At 35.3% G+C, this 20,062-nt stretch overlaps 1 protein-coding gene across 2 annotated transcripts in view; it reads right to left on the bottom strand.

Moving 5' to 3' along the window:
- Window positions 1-1,902: 1,902 nt before the first annotated feature.
- Window positions 1,903-20,062, bottom strand: part of LOC308679232 (RNA-binding protein Nova-1-like) — a 35,544-nt gene continuing 17,384 nt past the window's right edge. For both annotated transcript variants that reach the window (XM_081346822.1, XM_081346821.1), the window contains one exon: window positions 1,903-4,940. In XM_081346822.1, coding sequence (XP_081202948.1) covers window positions 3,936-4,940 — 1,005 coding nt within the window. In that variant the 3' untranslated portion in view covers window positions 1,903-3,935. The remainder of the gene's footprint in view (window positions 4,941-20,062) is intronic.

Here is a 20,062-nt window from a genome sequence, read left to right as displayed (position 1 = left end):
AAACCTTAAGGGGAATGTTCATTAAAAAGTAAGCAATTGTCAAAATAAGTTCTGTAATTTGTGTGACCCATCATGAAAATGCCCAATAAAACTGTGACATAGGGATTACATTCACTGTTAAATTACTAAAATCTACCAATTGTAATGCTTCAAGACTGTTTATTTTTTCCAATAGAAAAATAAATCTCATACATTTGAACTGGTACACAAAACTGGGATAAAATTTATCAGATTTCTTGATAGCACCATTTACACATTCTTTAAAGTAAACATTAATATGCACTTTCTTAGAAAGCGATATAAATATATAGATATATAAATACAGGACTTGCTAACCTCTGTTAACCATCTGAATGTGATGGAATAATCTATCTCTACTGTGCAGGTAGGCTTGTGCATGGTGGTGTGGCAATATTTTAAAAGTTTGTTACAGATGTGATGGGAAGCTGGAAGGAGTCGAATAAGCAGAAAAAAGAGCTTAGATCTACTGTAAGCAATGAGTCGGAATGAGCCGTTAAAGGTTAGAATTTATCTTTGTTTCTGATCATTCAATGAGAAAAATGACTTCCACGGAAATAGATAAGATTTAAACTGCTTGTAGAAAGGGGTGAAGTGGTGGTGGTGGGTGGAATAGGATTGAAAGTCCTACAGGTAATAGCAATAACTGGAAGTGCAGACGAAATAGGTCTTCAGTGCAAAGAGGAAGGCAGCCATTTAAAAAGTCTAAGTGCAATGTTGTGGTGCTGAAAGAAAAGCTCCAGGTGATAAAAGAAAAACAAAAGAAATCAAAATTAAAAAAAAAACTGCAATGCAACTTCAAGCAGTAATTTGTGGTGCTGAAAGGACAGCTCCCAGCGTTGAGGAAAAGATCTTGGATCTAGAATGAGGTGTCCAATCTGTATGATAAACAGCACACTGTGTCTCAGAGCGCCTATTCAATCTCAGTAAGTAAATGAAATATTGATTGAAAGTGACCCTGAAACAGAATGCATTAAAAAGACATAGAAAGCTGCAGAACTGAGGTAATTCTTATTCAGTGTGTTCACCAGCCTCCCTATAGTAAAACAAATCTATAAATAGGTGCATTTTATAAGATGTTTGGCCCTTGTATCATTAGTTTTCTCCATTTTAAATCACTTTAGTGGAACAGCCTTTGCTGTACACATGATGAGCTTTGAAACCATATACTAATTGCTTTGCAATAAGTTAAATCTTTTTACAAATCAATACTATATGATCTATAAATTTCAAAATATATTTTAAACAGCATGAAGCTGGCTTACAGATAATTCATGCAAACCCTTGTTATTACTATCACACTTAAAAGGTGAATAATTTCAATTTAGCTATAGAGTTTAACCAACACATATATAATAAAATATATGCATTGGTGGTGGGCCACAAAAGCTCCAGGATTGTCAATTATACTTTTAAAGTTCAACTATGTGCATTTTGTCAACATCAAAAGTTAAAAAAAATACACAATGTATTTTTCTTTAAAGGATGATCTCAATTTAACATTAATTCCAGATGAAATGTATGGTTTCCACAGTGGACTAGTAGAATTTTGATATAACAGGTTGAAAGTCTTCTAAGACTAAATAAAACATTTTTAAAGACCCAACATTTGAAATGCTTCTATTATACAACCTAATACATTTTAGTTTTCATCCCCTTTACCAGTTTAAACTAGGATAGGGCCCCAATAATTGCCTTGCCAGCATCCATGCTGACTCTGAGACAGCATGGACAAATTTACATAGATATTATTCACTGTTAATGTATTATAAATGGTCTGAGACTTGTGACATGCAAGGAAAAAATGAGACGGGAGACAAGTGATGCTACATGATGAACTAAGCACATTTATAATGATAAAATGAGTAAATATAATAGCGGCAATGCTAACCACTGATTTCACGAGATACACTATTTGTCAAAACTTACACAGCTACAGAGTATCGACGATAAATAGTCATTACCAAGTAACACAGTTTACTACAGCTTTTCTCTTTCATTTTAAACAAGCATATCATTCCCTTTTTAATAATTCTCTAAATAAATATTTAGAGACCGAGAACTAAATGAAATAACAATCCTATGTTAAAAACTAAAATGAAAATAAAAATGACTCTACTCTTACAGTTTGACAGAAATGAGTTATTAATAGTGAAGGAGTGGGGGGATGGGGAAGGGAAGGATCAGGGAATTATTTCAAGTTCTCAATGTCCAAAAGTAAATTGCACAGTAAATCAATATGAAATGAAGAGTCCATATAGTTCAATGAACAAAAGGGAAAGTTCATGAGGACAAAGATCACAGTTCAGAGAGAGGCTGGACGAAATTCAGACATGGAGCATCACACTCATTGTTCTTTAATTGGTTGCACAGAAAGGAGCAGCTGGGATGCCATTTAGCTTGCTAGGATGGACGTAATCAATGGGTTGAAGTTGAGATGGAAGTAATTCTCTTTTGAAATTCAGTTGCTCAGCCAGATGATCCAGAGGTAGCCAGCATTTTATTTTTGTCCATTGAATTTAAGACTGCATGCACAGCATGAGGACGTGCTTGGTTATGGATGCCCCTATGAGTGGCCTTGAGTGGGCAAACTCAGAGGTTAACAGATGGTGGGTCAATGGCCTGGGCAGTTGGCACTCAGGAGAGGTACAGAAGAGGGTGACAGTTGTAGGGTCTTGGAAACAAAGGCTTAGTCTGAAATGACCTGTCAAAAAGCCTGACAATGGTAGGCCACACTACCTCTCAAGATAAACTGCCTCTTCTAAATAAGCATGCAGGAAATACTGTCTGATTGGTGACATAAAAATGTTCCACAAAACATGCAAATTACTGAGTATCAGAAACTGCATTGGCTGCTAGCGCCATGCTGCAAAGACTCCATCATGGGAGCAAAACAGCTAAATCACAGATAGCTTCACAGTAAAATCTACATTCACAATACTAATAGGTTTCTAGTGTTAACAAATTATACACAATTATAAGCTCTTAAAATGCAACTTACTTCTCAAGCAGTTGCAGATAATGAAACATTATCAGCTATCAATAATTTGTTGGCACTTCCACTTTTTTGTTTATAAAATTTCCAATACACTGTACCACAGTTATGTGTCTAAACAGTGAGGATGTTAATGGAGTAATGACTGTTCTACTGGCCAGGCAATGGGATCAGTAGTGATTTCAGTGCTTAAAAACAAATGTACAAACCTCAGGTAGAGGTGGGACTCCATGTGAGAACTTTTGTTGAACTTACAAATGGTGAAGAATGGGCCATGGCCAGCATGCAGCATTATTTCCATTGTCTAGTTCAGATGGAGAACAGGTGCTTTTTATTGAACTGTAAACTTACCAATATAATTTTCCACAGTTTTAACCTTTTAAATATTTTACAGTGCTTTTATGCAACTATATTGCTTTTTGATAATTTTAAATTTTAAAACTTACTTTCAAAATATTTTTTCCTACTTCACTGTGCCCTAAGCAGGAAGTAAGACTGACATGACAGTGCTTTGGCCTCACTCCATTTTAGGTCACTGACCCCACCATACCCAACCTAACAGTAGTTAATTTAGTGTTAGCTAGAACTAATACTGAAAACTTTACGCATTTCCCTCTCTACATTCAATCATTAAACTACAATAATGCTGGTAAAATGGCAGGCTTAAATCTTACACTAGAAACACCTCTGACAAATATACACAAGCAAAGTATAGAGAACAAAACAGGTCAAGAAAATTTTTTTTCTATGAAACATCTGGTAAAACACATTATATTTACATATACACATTGTCAACATAGTCGCATTCATTTGCATAATTATATATTAATAACAGAAAAAAACTTCACTTCTGCAAAGTACAGTACATCCTTCTTGAAAATAAGGTAAGGAGGGGTTTAAAACAATCTCACGTTTAGCATGATCAACCCACTTTCTGTGGATTGGCAGCCCGAACTCCTTGCTCATAGGTGATCCGTTGTGTTATTAAATACTGTGCGGCCTGGGTTGCAGCTGGTGTTCCAGTAATAGTTACCTTCCGATTCCTTGTGCCAGGAACGAATTCTCCTTTTTTGGAGATCTGTATCCTTGCACCAGTCAACTCTTGGTATTCTACTAATGTTTTCCCTCCTTTTCCAAGTATTGCACCAACTAAATTTTCTGGCACTGCTATTTCAACTACATCCTTTGAGCCATCTGTGGATTTCTCTGTTCCTAGAATGGCGCTGGCAGCTAGAGGAGAAGCAGCTCCAAAATATCCATTGGTTGCAGCAGTAGCAGCAGCCAGGCTACCTAATGCAAATGTCCCCGCCGTACCACCAGCTGTACTGCCACTGGCTGAGGCTTCACTCGCATAGGTGGCCAACAGATTGGCTGCTGCTGCTGCTGGATTGGCACTGGCAGCTGCTGCAGCCAAAGCCCCAGTAGCCGCTGCCTGACTTAGGCCTAACCCTAAAGTATTGAGATTATATCCATAGCTGGCTAAGGTGTTAAGTGCAGAGGTGATGGCCACCAGGTCATTGCCTGTGAAGCCAGATAAAACTGCTGGAAAGGCTGCCACTCCAGCAAGGTTTGCATGTCCTAAGAGCCCTGCCGCAGCTGCAGCTGTTGGTAGTACTTCAGCAGTGTTTGCATAAGGAGATCCCGTTGGATTGGAATTGGCCACTGGACCTGTAACATTGGCATAACTGATATTGAGACAGCTGCCACTCTGAGGATCCTCTTGTATCTTCTGGATGATAAGTTCAACAGCTTTTCGGTTTTGTTCAGGTTCTCCGCTTACAGTAACAACCCTCTCTTGTAAGTTGATCCCATCAGGTTTCTGGGAAAGCTGCACCCAAGCCCCTGACTGCTCCATTATAGCCTTGACTGTAGCACCTCCCTTCCCTATTATCAGACCTGCTGTGCTGTTGGGAACTATTATCTTTACCTGTAATTAAAAAAAATACATATGAATAATACTTCTGTTTTGCACATACAACAGTTCAATTCTTTATTGCCTGAAACAAGCAGAAAAACTCAAAAGATCATTCTCTTACAAATATAAGCTTGAATTAAGAATCAAGCTCATACTTTTAAGCACTTATACGAATTCTGGCATAAAATTGAATATGTTTTGAAAAATCCAATCTAACAGTGAAATTCTTAGACAAATTGAAATCCTATTAGTAAAACAAACAAGCTTATTTTATAATACTTTTGTTCATGATTCATCAAATACTCAATAAGAGATCGCCTTCTAATAAATCGTCACTGTATACATAGCTCAACAGAATTTCTGTACACAAATACTTCAGTGAATTAGCAAGCCTTTTGATGGAAGAAAAAGTAATTGGACATGTATCTATTCTAATAGGTTATTATATTGTTCATTATTTTTATGGTCATTATTTATTTATAAAATGATTATTCTGTTATTTTCTAACAAAAGCCCCTACTTGACAGTTATCCTTTATTCTCACTAAACTGCATAAATAATCTAGGATGAAAAAGAATAGGGAAACATGGGCATTTGTGTCAAATTTCAGGGAAAATAGATCTCTATGCAATTTTTCATTTTTTTTCTTACCTAATTATTTAAACTAAAGACATTTAATTACTGATAGTGAAATAGCTTAACAGATTTTTGTGCAATTACATTTCAGTAAGAAAAGTGTGATATGCTACTTACATTTACCTAACGATATCCCATTCTAATCACAATAAAGTATGCAAGTATGTTCTTTAATTCAACATGCTCTTTGGGATTAAGCTAGACAAACATTTTCCAACAGAAGAATGTTCTGGAAGGCAATTCATATAATGGAGGAAATTTCTTTGCCATATCTAATCTATGCTTGCATTTGTTTAATTCCTAATCAACTGCATAGAATTTAGTTTTAAAATTAACTGGCACAGAATACTTACACAGCATATTGTATATTAATACACAACCATTATCTAAGGTGTAGCTTAACACATGCTGAAATTGTATGCAAATCATAAAATGGATCATAAACTTAAGTTTCCCCTGAAAACAATAACACTTGAATTAATCAAGAACAAATCATTCTTCTAATTTGTAAATGTGACTTAGCTTAGTACATTGATGTAAATTAAGATTATACTACAGTGACTATCTTCCACTTTCACACATTTCCTATATCTATTTAGCATGTTTTATGGATATCTCATTCTCAATAGAATAATAACTTATGAAGCTTGTATGCCACCTGACTTTCAATAACTCTTGACATCATGGAAATATTAGGACATTATTTTTCATAGTTAAGCTTGGGATACATATTAACATAGACAGTACAAATCACATTTATTAAATGATGTCTGCACATGGCTCAATTTTTAAAGTGTTACTGAAACTGGTCTCAGTATTCTCAAGCTACTAACTATACTATGCTTCTAATAGTAATATAGTTGCATTGGAGACCTAGCATTGGTATCTGTCTGGACAAAAGATAAAGATAACTCAGATACATGCATAATCAATGTATTTAATTGCTACTTCCCCACCATTCTACACCATCTAATGTGCGAAACAGTCTCCATATAAAACATCTTAATATGAACTTTATTTCTATACTCTTCCACCTTTTTTGACAGAATTATCACCTGATAACCACCTGTTCATGTGAGCCAAAGGTGCACGGTGGGCAAATAAAACTTTCAAAGACCTATCAAAATTGCTAATAAACTGTACATTTTAACATAACAGAATAAAGAAATTAAATGTATGAGTGACAACAAGTTATACCAATTATATTTGATATTAAGTGAAAATGTAAAATAAAAGCAAGTAAATGTGACTTTTTCCTATTAATGATAGAGTTTTGTTCTCTATCTGCTATTTAGAGTTTAAGTTCTATAGTTAGCTCAAAAGAAGTTGCATAGTAAAGGCATATTCTTTCCCCTAAAAGTATTTGCTAGATACTAAGCATTAAAAAATAAATTCAAATTAGTAAGTATAATTTTAGCCTCTTCTGGAGCCAAATATAGATATATTTGATAGAAATTCCAAGAATTCCTTGAATTAGTGAATTACACATTTTGTATGTAAAACTTTCCATCCTTTTTTTAAAAAAATCTTTTCCTGTAATAACCTTCACCATTCACTTTTTGTATATTCGTTTAATCCAATCTTTAGGAAAACTTCAAGTACACATGGGAAAGTACAGCAGAAAACCGCAATGCATGTTAAAAACTTGGCCCTTTCAGAATTTGAGATTTTTTTAATGTGATTATTGAGGTCTTGTGATAATATAATTTGCTACCAATGTTTTGTAGCAAGTATTACAGTATTCTTTGAAGATTGAATATAATGACATGCAATAATTTAATTTTTCATTTTGATTTACACAGTTCAGAAACTTGATTTTACTAATTAATATAATTTAATGAGAATAGATTGCTTATTCTTCATTACATGGAAATCTATAAACTTATTTTTAATCCATATAATATTGAGAAAGATGTGTTGTAACCATTATTTAAAAAAAGAGACTGAAGCATTTTTTAAATCCCCGAGAACAATTTAAAAGCAGATTACGTAGACACCACCCTAATTCACTACACTATGCAGGAGCAGGAGGCATCACACAATCTGACTTGAAAGATTCTGTTATAGTCAGTCTCAATAAAAATAGTTTTAGCCTTCCTGTGGAATTCATTTCCTGATCTGATATATGTAGTGGAACTGAGACAGCTAATTATGTTAACTACTTCTGGAGAACACTTATCTTAAGGATATGATTTTTAGATTTAGGATTTTTAAGAGTATACAGAAACAAGTCTCACCTAGAGTATCTTATACTAGTATAGACTGAATGATAACAATGTCTTTATATAAATGGAGACAGTTGTAGACAGCATGAATGCTAACAATATTGTTTTCTAAATAATTTGTTTTGGCCGCAGGTGGAATTGTAGACAGCAATTATGAGTTCACATTTTTTCTTCTAGCCAGCATGTATATAAAGTTTTGAGCTTTGTTCCAGACGGAACATGGAAATCCTTGAGTCATTCTAAATTTTGTCTCATCAAGACAAGTGTTAGAAGATTCTAGTGACCCTGCACCCAGTTTGAAATTGAGCACTTATTTTTTGTGTACCCTTATCTAGGACAGGGCTTTTCAACCAGTGGTACATGTGGTACTTCAGCACCTGGCAGGTGGTAAGTGACCTAGACAAGTGTAGTGGGGGGGATGAGCTGAAGCAGCGGCAGTGCCGATGAGCTGAAGTGGCAGAAGTGTTGCACAGGCCTGGGGGGGAGTCAGCTGGAGCTGTGGTGCTGCTGGTGCTCTGCTGAGAAGACAGGCCTTGGGATGAGAGAGTCAGCTGGAGCTGCAGAACTGCCAGGGCCCCAAGATTGGCGTGCACAGCTACATGTTGATCGGAGCTTCCAGCACACCCAAAAGAGGAGCGAGAGAGGAGAGGCTATTAAAGGAGGAGGTTTTGGCGGGAGAAGGATAGAGAAAAAAAGATGATGGAGAAAGAGAAGGGGACAAAGAAAGAGAGGAAGAAGAGGAGAGGCTTCTGTGAGCCAAACAGAGGGTTCAATGAAGGAGGAAAGGCTGTAGTAGGGGAGAGTCCAGCAGGCAGTGAAAGAGAGAGAGAGAGAGGAGAGGGAGAGAGGAAGAAGGGCCAACTAGCCATCTGACCACCAAGGTAGTGTGCATATTGATAAATATGGATACATTCCTCATACATTATCAGTGGGGGAAAAAAGTGATTCAGCAAAGAAACCCACACCGAAGAAATTAAACCCAGTACTTTTTTCTTTTTGGTCAACAAGTTTTTGACACTTCGCTAAGCATGGGTGGTACTTGAATATTGTCATGTCCTAAAAGTGGTACAATCTGTGTAAAGGTTGAAAAGCACTGATCTAGGATAGAGAGCATTTGAAGTAAGTTCATAAGTACTCTACCACCTCTACCATACGCAACATTAGGATGGATTTGATTAAAGGTGTGGATGCTGTGGAAGCTACAAAACTAGCAGAAGAACGAAAGAAAGGGAGGGAGGCCTTTTTTTTGCAACTCACTAAGCAGCTTTTGGAAATTTATGATAAACACTGAAAAATGACAGAGCTTTCAAATTGTAGAAAGCTTTTTCCAACTGTGAAAAACAAATGTGCCTTTTACTGCCTACACATATGAACACAGCACTATTATTCAAATCCATGCAAAAAGTTAGAGTTCATACATTTAAGTAGAAATAATAAAAACAATGAATCAAAACTGTATTCCCACTGCCATCTCTGTACGCTATAAAAGAGAATGAAGGGGGCATCTCATTTAGAATAATTTGATATCTACTTGAAAAGAAATAAACCTTGTGCGTGCATTGTACTTTGCATTTTCATGTTTTTTCTTGCACATTTTAGACTTTTGCCCTCAAAATACATATACAAATATTTTCTGTGTAATAAGCATATTTTGACTAGTGAAAACAGAATATATTGATGCATAGTTTTAATATAATCTGTATCTTCGATTTGTTTTTATTCTGTGGTCTAAAGGCACTTTGTATTTCATACATTAATGTTTCATAACTTTCAAATTACATTTGCAAAAACAACTGATGAATTCTGAATTGCTTCATTTATGTGCTTCAATTTTTTATAATAATAAATGTGGCTGCCTGCACATTGAAATATACAATAAGGCCGTGCAATATTTTGGTTTTGATTCCAAACAAGGCACTTCAGTGATGAAAATGAAGAACTTGCCTACAATTTATTAAAGTAGCCACACAATTACTTGGAAATACATGGAAGCTGGCAAAATAAGGTATGAAATTTAAGGAAAGATGTGCTACCCTGAGGAACTCCAGACAAGTATTATATCTGTACTCTCACGTGTGCTAACCCAGACTTTTGAAACTGAATCCAAAGTACTGAAGCCCAACATGCAATATATAAAATTTATTCACATATTTGGTAATATAAAGTTCAATCAGATATGAAATATTGCTATATAACAGTAACCAAACATTCATTTGTTTAAAAGCATTCAGAATAATTAAGTACTTAAAAATCCTAGAATTAAGATATGACATTGTTGGCACAATTTCCCACCAAAATACAATGTTATGAGAATATATTTTTATTATTCCAAAATTAGTAGAAAGATGTGGGGCAGTTGGCTATCTCAGAAATCAGTTCTTGGAAGTTTAAACTCTATTCTAAGGGAGGTGAGATGTAGTTCCATTTATTTTATGTGATGGCAAGCTGTGTTACACTACTGACTGAAGCTGACACTTTTCCCTATAGGCTTAATACCGCTGACATTAGAGGACAGATTTCAAACAAGCAGTTTACAACAAGCGCTCTCTCTTAGGACTTCCTCCACTTACTTACTATCTCTGGGCTATAAGTTAGCAAAGGCCACACTCAAGGAATGTTTGTTTGACATAGATGGTCAAACAGTTGCTGGTAATGCTACTCATTTATCGATTGGCTATATTTTGCTACTTCATAAGAAAAACCTTTTCCCCCTAAACTGCATTATTGAGAATGATTCTGTATATTTCTGATTTATTTTTTCTTCTTATGGATAACCAGGGCACAATTGCTACATTCAGTATAAGATTGGTGAAAATTATTTAGGCCAAACTGGTAGCATACTCTAAGACTAGTTAAGAGCAGAATATCTAAATATCATTATTTGCCATCTGAAGAAAACTTGGGAGGAGGGTGTTTTCCATGAGGAGGCAATGCAATTTTAGTTGCTAAAGTAATTTTTAATAGATGTGGATGCTCAGAACCGTATTTAATCCATTCTTAAACAAGAACATCTTTATACTCTGAAATCAGCAATAATCTCTTGTCATTCTCCCAATAAATGCATTGACAACCATTTCTCAGAACTACTGAATGTCTTAAAAACAATAAAGTACACATTTCTAGAAAATGATGCCTATCATGATTTTTTTTAAAAAAACTGATTCTCTAGTGAGCTCAATCTATTAGTTTTATTGCTGTTGTGTGGCATTGGTGGTGGCACAATCTATTTGTAAAAGTTATGCTCTATTTCAACCAAAAGTAAATTAGCTGAACAGCAATTTCATCACAGAATTATATGGCCTATATTCATTCCAGCAAATGATTTAAAATGGTTCTTTTGCTATCAAAGTTTTTGATGAATAAAACATTAAAATCTGCAGAGTTGTTTATAGATATTTTTTTTCTTTTTTTAAAAATAACTACATTGTGAAATGTTTTTCACTAATTAAAGTTACTCTATTTGATCCAACTAGATCATATATAGCAGGGTCTCTAAAGTTGGCAACTTTTAGATTTGTGGAATTCTGGGAGTTTTAAGTCTTAAGAGTTGTCAAATTTGGAAACCCCTTATATAGGCAAGATTATCGAAAACAGAATAGAATATAGTCTTGAATATTGTTTGAAAATTTGTAATTAAAAGATATCATGAATAGTTAGTTCTTTGTTTAAAATGAAATGAGCACACTTATTCAATTGAACAAAAAGTTTTTATGAATTAATGGTTCATAAATTTTATAAGTTGTTATAAATGAATGCAAACTTTTTAAAGATTCTTCCCTGAGTTGACAGAATACACATACATTAAAGGAACAGTTTATAAATTCTACCCTTTGAAGTATTTTATTTCTGAGAAAATACATTTATCAGTATTAAGTTTTCTAATATCAGATTTCTTTGAAAAATTTAGTTATTTGGAGATTGATTGCTATTTTCCCTCCCTCCCTTTCTTCCTTCCTCTATGGATCCCCTAGGACAAATATGTCAAACTTGTGACGTCACGTGATGTCACACAACATATCGGGACTGTTTTGCCATTGCCAGCAATGGGGTGGGCGTGGTTTCCGTGACATGCATCCGGCCCATGGGCTGGCAGTTTGACACCCCTGCTCTAGGAGAAGCAGAAATTGGGCACATCATGACTTGTTTGCCTTTGTGGATGTGGGGTGGGCTGCACGGACCACCAGTTTGACACCCCTGCTCTAGCAGATGTCTAGTAAGGCAATGGAAGTGAACATTTTGGAGACTATAATATCAAAAACCTCTTTAAAGAGGCTTTGTTCTTCAATAAACTACAACCTTCTTTCTAAAGCAGTCTCCATTTTGTTTGGACTGGACCCCGATGAAGATTTTTCATTCTACAATACTCAATAACAAAGACAGGAAAAAAATACTGGATCTCAAATGTAGGTGCAAATTTGAGCCAATGATTTATAGAGCCAGTGCCCTTGTGATATGTTTAGAAACCATTACCCAAGTTTATTTCCTGCTAAGCACAAATACACAAAAACAACTGGCACGTTTTCTGGCCTTTCTTGCATTTCTCTAGCACACGGTGTCAAACTCGATCATATCATGTGACATATCATGACTTGTTTGCCTTTGTGGATGTGGGGTGGGCTGCACGGACCACCAGTTTGACACCCCTGCTCTAGCAGATGTCTAGTAAGGCAATGGAAGTGAACATTTTGGAGACTATAATATCAAAAACCTCTTTAAAGAGTAAGATGTCCTGTACCAATAAACTATTTTTAAAATTTACATGTATATTTAAAAGTATGTTTCTATTGTGATTCTAAGCTCTTCAAAATGAATAATATGTACTTAACCTTTGCTATTATTTATTGTTACTCTATGGTTAATCTGATAAACCAATTTCTTACTTTTCAATACACACGCACACAATCTGAAATACTGAGTCACTAGTACAATCTTTTCTTGATAATGAAATAAATATATTACATTTAAATTTTTTATTCACCTTATTTATATAAGATTTCTTTATTTATTTATTTATTTATTTGTTTTTATAAACCGCCCTTCTCCCGAGGGACTCGGGGCGGTTTGTATCACTTGGTTTGTATTATTTTCATTTTTGGGGGGGAAGGGTATTATTTCCAATTCTACTTCAGAAAATAGCTGTAAGGTTGTTTAATAACAATTTCTTTAGCTAGGTAATTTAGAAAATGACCTTTCAGGTTATTATTTTTTTCTAAGTTAATCCTATTTTAAAAACCACCATTTTACAAAGAACATTTCAGAAATTTTAGTCTCTATACATTGTATTTTTCATAAAATAAAATGAAGGCAATATAGCAGTTTAGCAGAAAATGTGATAATCTATTGACACACTCAAGAGTATCCCTTTAGGGATAAAGTGATACATACAGTATTCTACAGAATAATTGCTAGTTGCTGCTCTGTCACTGATCCAATATAACACAGAAGCCTGTAGAAATGAAAGTCAAGAGAAGTGGATGAAGAAGAATAAGAAAACTTGTAAAAGGCTGTTCTGAGTATTCCAGTAGTGGGCAGATCTTGAAATGAGCTGATTCAGAACTTTTTAGAGCTCATCCCCTCACTTTAGATTTTCTTCAATTTAACAGACTTAACTGTAATGCATTTTTTTCCTAAATTAAACTGGCCTGAGTATTTAATGAACTCTGTATTTTCTCTTTAAAATTTGTTCTTGCTCCTTGATATGCTATTGCTTATCTCTATTTCTTTTCCGTATCAGTAATTGAAAATATATAGTGGCTTGTAAAACTTTGCAATGAGTTTTCCTTCTCTTTTTTCCCAGTAATAAATGGCATCACTTTCATGTCAATAGCACAATATATTTACCCACAAACAGTGTCTATGTGGTTTGTTGAATTTCGGCAGAGTATAAGGACATAGTATTTTATGTAAATAAGCAGTATCAAAGAGCAAATGTGTTTGCCATAAGGATGGTTGAAGTATTGAGTTTCCTCTCCAGTTGCAGTTGAAAAGGGCCTTGGATAGGTTGGGTGATATGAAAGGCTCAAACATTGCATATTCTCATATACTGCCCTTGCACCCATTTTAGACTAATAATTTTGTCTGACAATGACAAATAATCATTATTTAATTCTCTAAGTTAATATCCATAAAACAATTTATTTTGATGGATTAGATTTTTATTGTATTGCTACACTATATCAGATTTTAGGATTTATGTAACTACAAAAACATTGACACAGAAGTATAAAAATACTAAATGGTGGTCATCAAATATATCTTTCTCTTTCATGTAAAATGTAGAAAAACTCAATTGTTCTAAAAGTCTTTTGTTTGTTTTCTTCATACTATATAGAGGGACTCAGAAGAACAGACATGTCAAACTCAAGGCCTGTGGGCCAGATCTGGCCTGTGATGTGTTTAGATCTGGCTCCTGGAACTGCCCTGGAGACAGCGAGGGGCTGGCCCCTACAACCTCAGCCCTGGTCCACCCCACCCTAACCTGGCCAGGTGCGGCCCCTGGGGGCATGCACAGGAAGCAGCAAGCATGCGGAGGCTGGCAGTGCCTACAGCAACTGCAGCTTGTTGGCTCCTCAGCTGCTCATTGGCTGGTAGCGATGGCCAGCTGGATATGAGCCCAGGATGTTCAATAAGCCACACTTGGCCCCACCCCACCCCACCTGCACATCTTGAGGCCCTACAGCCAGCCCCCCCCTGCCATCCCGCCACCTGCCTCGCCTTGCCCCCATGGTGGCAGCAGCAACCCTGTTCAGCAGGAGTCCCGCCACCCCTACACTCTCCTCCAGCCCAGAAAACTTGCAGGCTCAGAGGGGAAGCTGCCACTGCAGCCCACCAGGTGAAGCACCCACCTTGGAGTGGCACCTGTGAGCCTCACCCCCACACACACTACCGTCCTGCACCCACCATGAGCAACCTGGCCAAGGAGAGTGAACACAGCAGCAGCAGCCGCCTCAAGGAAGAAGTAAGCAGAGCCGGGCACTCCCAGCCGTTTTCTTAGGGAAACAGAGCTGGGCTGGGTGCATCTATCTGGCCATGCCCACTGAGCCACGCTTACCTAATCAGGCCAACCTGGCCACACACAGCCAGCCACACCTACCTGGCCACGCGCATCTGGCCCTTTGAGGGCAACCATAATGCTGATTTGGCCCTCAATAAAATTGAATTTGATACCCCTGTAGGAGAAGATCTACTGTGACAGCCATGTATATAATGGCAGATGAGAGATACTCTAACAGTAAAGAATATTTTGAAGAAGATACTGTTCTGATATCATTTGTGCTTGTATGAAGTGATTATCTGCTCCAATAGTGTGCACATTAGCCAACTAAGCCTTATTTCATTTATTCGTTGCACATCATTAATTATGAGCAATTTAAAGATTTCCTAACATCAGGGCTGCTAATATCTTTTTCTTGGCAGATTCTCAGACACAAGAAGCATGCAATTAGATGTGTTAAATCCCATGTTATTAATACTTATAAAAGAGCAGCTGAATAATTTATTAAAATGTAACTCAGAACTTTCCAAGTTTCTTTCTATACTGATTTATTTATTTTATTAATTATTGTATTAACATAAGAGAGCTGCTAGGTTTATATGGCTGATTGGAGCACTTGGAATTCTAAGAACCTTCTGCAAAATTAGGATGTTAGGAGGTTTCATATTCAGAATATAGTTACAATGAAGAATACAACTGTTACATAACAAAAAATGATCAAACTAGTATGACTTTCTGTAACCTTGCAACCACTTTGCTGCTCCCCACTGTCCTATTTTTTTGTGGGGGGGCAGATAGGCAGTCTTGGGCAGGAAAGAAGCACTATGATAAAAGCTATGATAATTTTTATTTTCTATAAAGTTTTTAGGACTGTTTGAAATCTAGAGATGTTCTTAAAAATAAGTTGATGATTGTGGTTGGTGATCTCCTTTATACCATGATATCTTTCTGATTTTTAAAATTAAACTTTTAAAACATAAATAATTAAGTGGTGCCTGGATGACAAAAAAAAGACCTTGCTACATTATTATTATTGTGGAGAAAAGCCAGATAATATTCAGACAATGAAATTTTACTAACAAAAATAATCAGATGATTTAACTATATTTCATACCAGCAGGTTAACTGCACAAAGTATTTTACATAGATTTTATTGATCATGCATTTTTAATAGATTCTTATGACATCCCTTTTGAAAGATTTTCTACCAACGTCATTAGGATGAAATCATCAGAGTGGGGAGACTGAATTTATATCATCAGCGTTTCTAAGCTGCACTCATATAGCGCATCACCGCTCTGTTCGTTTCAACTGGCTGTATTCTTTCAAGTTGCCTTGCATTCATTCCTATGGAGTGTGATTTTCTCTGAGTGTCTGCTGTCGGAAAAGGATTACTGTCAGTCCTATTAGCTATAGCAGTGATGGTGAACCTTTTAGAGACCGAGTGCCCAAACTGCAACCCAAAACCCATTTATGTATCATCGGGTACTGGGTGGGCATGGCGCACTGGGTGGGCGTGGCCACGGTGGTAACAGCAGACTGAGTGGGACTAAAAGGTTCAATCAATCAATTCCAATTTTGCGAGATTTTTTTTCCCCGTGAGAAGTTGAAATTGATTGATTGAACCTTTTTTGTTTGTTTTTTGCACACAGTGGCAGAGGACTAAAGTGGAAAGGTTTCATAAAACCCAGCTGAAGGCCTAGGACTGGGGCGACAGTGCACGTGGCCCACAGAGAGGGCTCTGAATGCCAGCTGTGGCACGCGTGCCATAGGTTCACCACCACGGAGCTATAGTCATTGGTCTTGTCATTGCCTGTATTTTCATGCCGGAGGCTCTAAGTAGTTGTTCTTCCTCTTTTTTACATTCCGCGGTGGGGGTGATGTGTAATTATGCAGTTCTGGTCTTGGTTTGACGGAGTCCTCCCATACGACTATTTTCTTGCCCTCTCTGCCCTTTTGCCTGTCCTACATTCTGCCTTGCAGGGCAGCAAGCAGACCCATAATAATGTGGATCTGTAGCTGCTTGCCACACCTTTGGAAGCTACAGCCATCCGAGCACAGTCCAGTCCCAGCCACAGTCACCCTTGCAATACAGAAGTACTCCGAGACCTCAGCTGACTTGTGCTCTACCGCCCAGTGAACCTTTGCTATCTTATTAATTCTGCTGTTAATGAGGTGTGCCCAGTCTGGCTGCTGAGCCAAATGGGATTGGGCTTTACACTATTGAAACAAACAAACAAACAAACAAACAAAAGCAAAAAACTCCAAAGTTGCAGTGTTCAAGATAGTGAAGTATGGTTTAGATATTATATTTATTAAGTGTATCAACAGCTGATTTGTAAATCATATTCAAAGTGTGTTTATCAATAGGCCCTCATTAAACTACAATGATATGAAGTGGGGGTGATGAAAGCTTTGTATTAGGTCCAGCAATGATTTGGATTAAGAAGTGGGAAAAATGCAAATTTGCAGATAACACACAAGTGGAGGGGATAGCTAGTATTCTAAAATTCAAAACAATCTTGATAGGTTAGGGCAGTGGATTGATAGTTATAAAATGAAAACAGAGACAAATATATGCTTCTATAATTAGTAAAAAAAATGAACTGGGCTTGATAATAGTATGTGTGAAAAGCTTAGAATTGTGATTAATTACAAGCTTAATATGAGTCAGCAATATGATGGCCTGCAAAAAAAGAGCAATTCCAATTTATATTGCATCAATTGAAATATAATTTCAAAATGACAAGAAGAAATTGTTTCACTTTATTCCCCTTTCATAAGAGAAAGTCAACAAATTTGATCAGAGAACTAAAAAAAACACCAACTGAAGACAGATTGAAAAAACTGGATATGTTATTGAAGGCACGGGTGGTGATGGTGGTGGTATTGGACAATACAACAGCATCATCAACAATATATGATGGTGTGTTACATAGAAAATCAGGATGTTTTCTTTTGTTCCATAGGACAGGACACAGAATAATGGATTTAACTATAGGTAGGCAGATTGTGAGTATTAGGAAAAAATACAGTTTAACAGTAACTGCATTTATTAAAGGAAGTGATATCTTCCATTCACCAAAACTGATTATGAAGAAGATGGAGAATTATCTATGAAAAATGCTTTTATTTCCTGCACTGTGTAAGAGGTCTTTGGTCCCTACTAACTCTATCCCAAAATGTTTTCAAGCACACTACTTTGTTATGGATTGATCTGGCATTAAATAATAGTACCATCAGATTTGCTGACTCATTATAAGAGTTAATATTAGAGCTTTGAAGTTTATGTGCATACATTCAGAACAAATACAAGAATATACCTACCCATGCACAATCATTATTTGATAAGTTTATTGATAGAAAAAAATGAGGCCACTTATTCAGATGACATTTGAAATGAATTAAATAAAGACATTAATAATGAATCTACTAGGAACTAGGTTTTTATGATAACAGTATAGTGAGTTTTCAGATTCAAGGCAGCAAGGCATACTGATATCTAAAATTTTATATATATATATATATATATATATATATATATATATATATATATATATATATATATATATATATATATATATATATATATATATATATATAATAGTCATGAGCTTTCTTTATAAATTACATGTGGCACTATGCAACAGTATGTTAGATTAAAAAAAGAATTAATGTATCTTAACTGAATAACTTTTTCTCTGTTTTTATTTTTATTTTTTTTTAAAAAAATATTTTCATGCAAGAATTCAAGCTTCATTCATAATCTGAGAATAAATTTTGCCAGTTAACTATGATAAAGGAAGAAAAGCAACAATTTAATCAAGTTAGAAGAAAATGTTAGGCTAGTAACTGTGCCACATTATAAATATACATTACTTCTAAACAGATTATTTAGAACAGTTAAACATGTCTCCCAAAACTTAAAAGCCTCAAGAACAAAGGTCATGCAAGATGACAATTCCTGTCCTAATATAAAATGTCTGAAGTGGGCATGTTCAGATTCATTTAGAAATATTTATTTATATCCTACCTTTATTGTTTACATAAATAACTCAAGGCAATGAACATATCTAATAGTAATATGACATTTTTCTTTTATATTTTTATGATAAAAATATTTATAAAAATATAATAGGAAAGAAAGGCCCTAAGGGGAAAAATACTGTAATCAATTCAAAATTTCTCATCTATAATTAGAAGTAGCAGCAACCTCTACCATTTCATCTTTTTGTAAAATGTGTAGACCTATCTCTGTATAAATATATTTTCTTTGTCTGTGAAAGAGCTTTGCAATTCTTAAAACAGATTTCTTTAAATATAGCTTATTAATACCCACTACAAGAATCTTGAAAAAATTAAATAACTTGGTTGTAATTGGTGGTAAAGTGAACATATACTAGGTGTGAAATGTTTAGTTACTCCAACTAAAACATTATAAATATCCTAATGTGAAATTGATATATGTCAAAGTAAAGCTTATGCACTGTCACGTCCCACTATATTAGTAGGATAGATACGTGAGGGAACAACATTCTTCATTTATATTCTTATTTAAATATCAGCAGTATTTGGCAAGAGGTCAAGTCAGAACTGTGTTATGATCTAGATTTAAGTAAAATGTGTAAATTATCTTTAGTGTTTTATCCTAAATGTTCCTTCTCTAATATAAAATTAAGTTGCAGTATGTATTCAATCACCTCTAATGTCATTATTTTCCAATTGATAGTATTTTAAATATTCTACTATATTCCTTACTGTGGAACTGAGACATATTTTAAAGGTCTAGAATACTAAATCAAGACTATCTGAGGCATAGAAATGTTCAACATTGGCATGTTTTGAAATTTTTAATATACAACCTAGAATCGTCTACTGATTTCAGAAAAGCTATGGAGATAGCAAACTGAGAACACTACATAGAAATCTTCACAATGATTTGTTATCCACTACATCATGATTCACACTCTTCAGTTTCCAGCCTGATACCTTAATCTCTATACCAAACTGGCTTTCAGTTTTAAGATATTCACAATTCCTATCCTGATAAGTAAAAAGAATATATGTTATTTACAATTCCTATTCTGGTAAGTAGAAACTGTTGTGACAAAGACATGATTGTAAACAAGAAATGTACTATAATTTTTGAAATCTAACTATGTCCTTCCTGACAGTGAAAGAAGTATGAGATATAATATTAAAACTAAAGGGTTTTAATAAAGCTAACTTAAAAACTCCTTTTTATGTAATTTAAAATTACTGATTAGCAGCAATCCTAG

Source organism: Vipera berus (assembly GCF_964194415.1).
Source record: "Vipera berus genome assembly, contig: HAP1_SCAFFOLD_67, whole genome shotgun sequence".
In the NCBI taxonomy this organism is placed as follows: Eukaryota; Metazoa; Chordata; class Lepidosauria; order Squamata; family Viperidae; genus Vipera; species Vipera berus.
The sequence above is the reverse complement of the archived record's forward strand: the minus strand, read 5'-3'. Positions and strand labels throughout refer to the sequence as shown.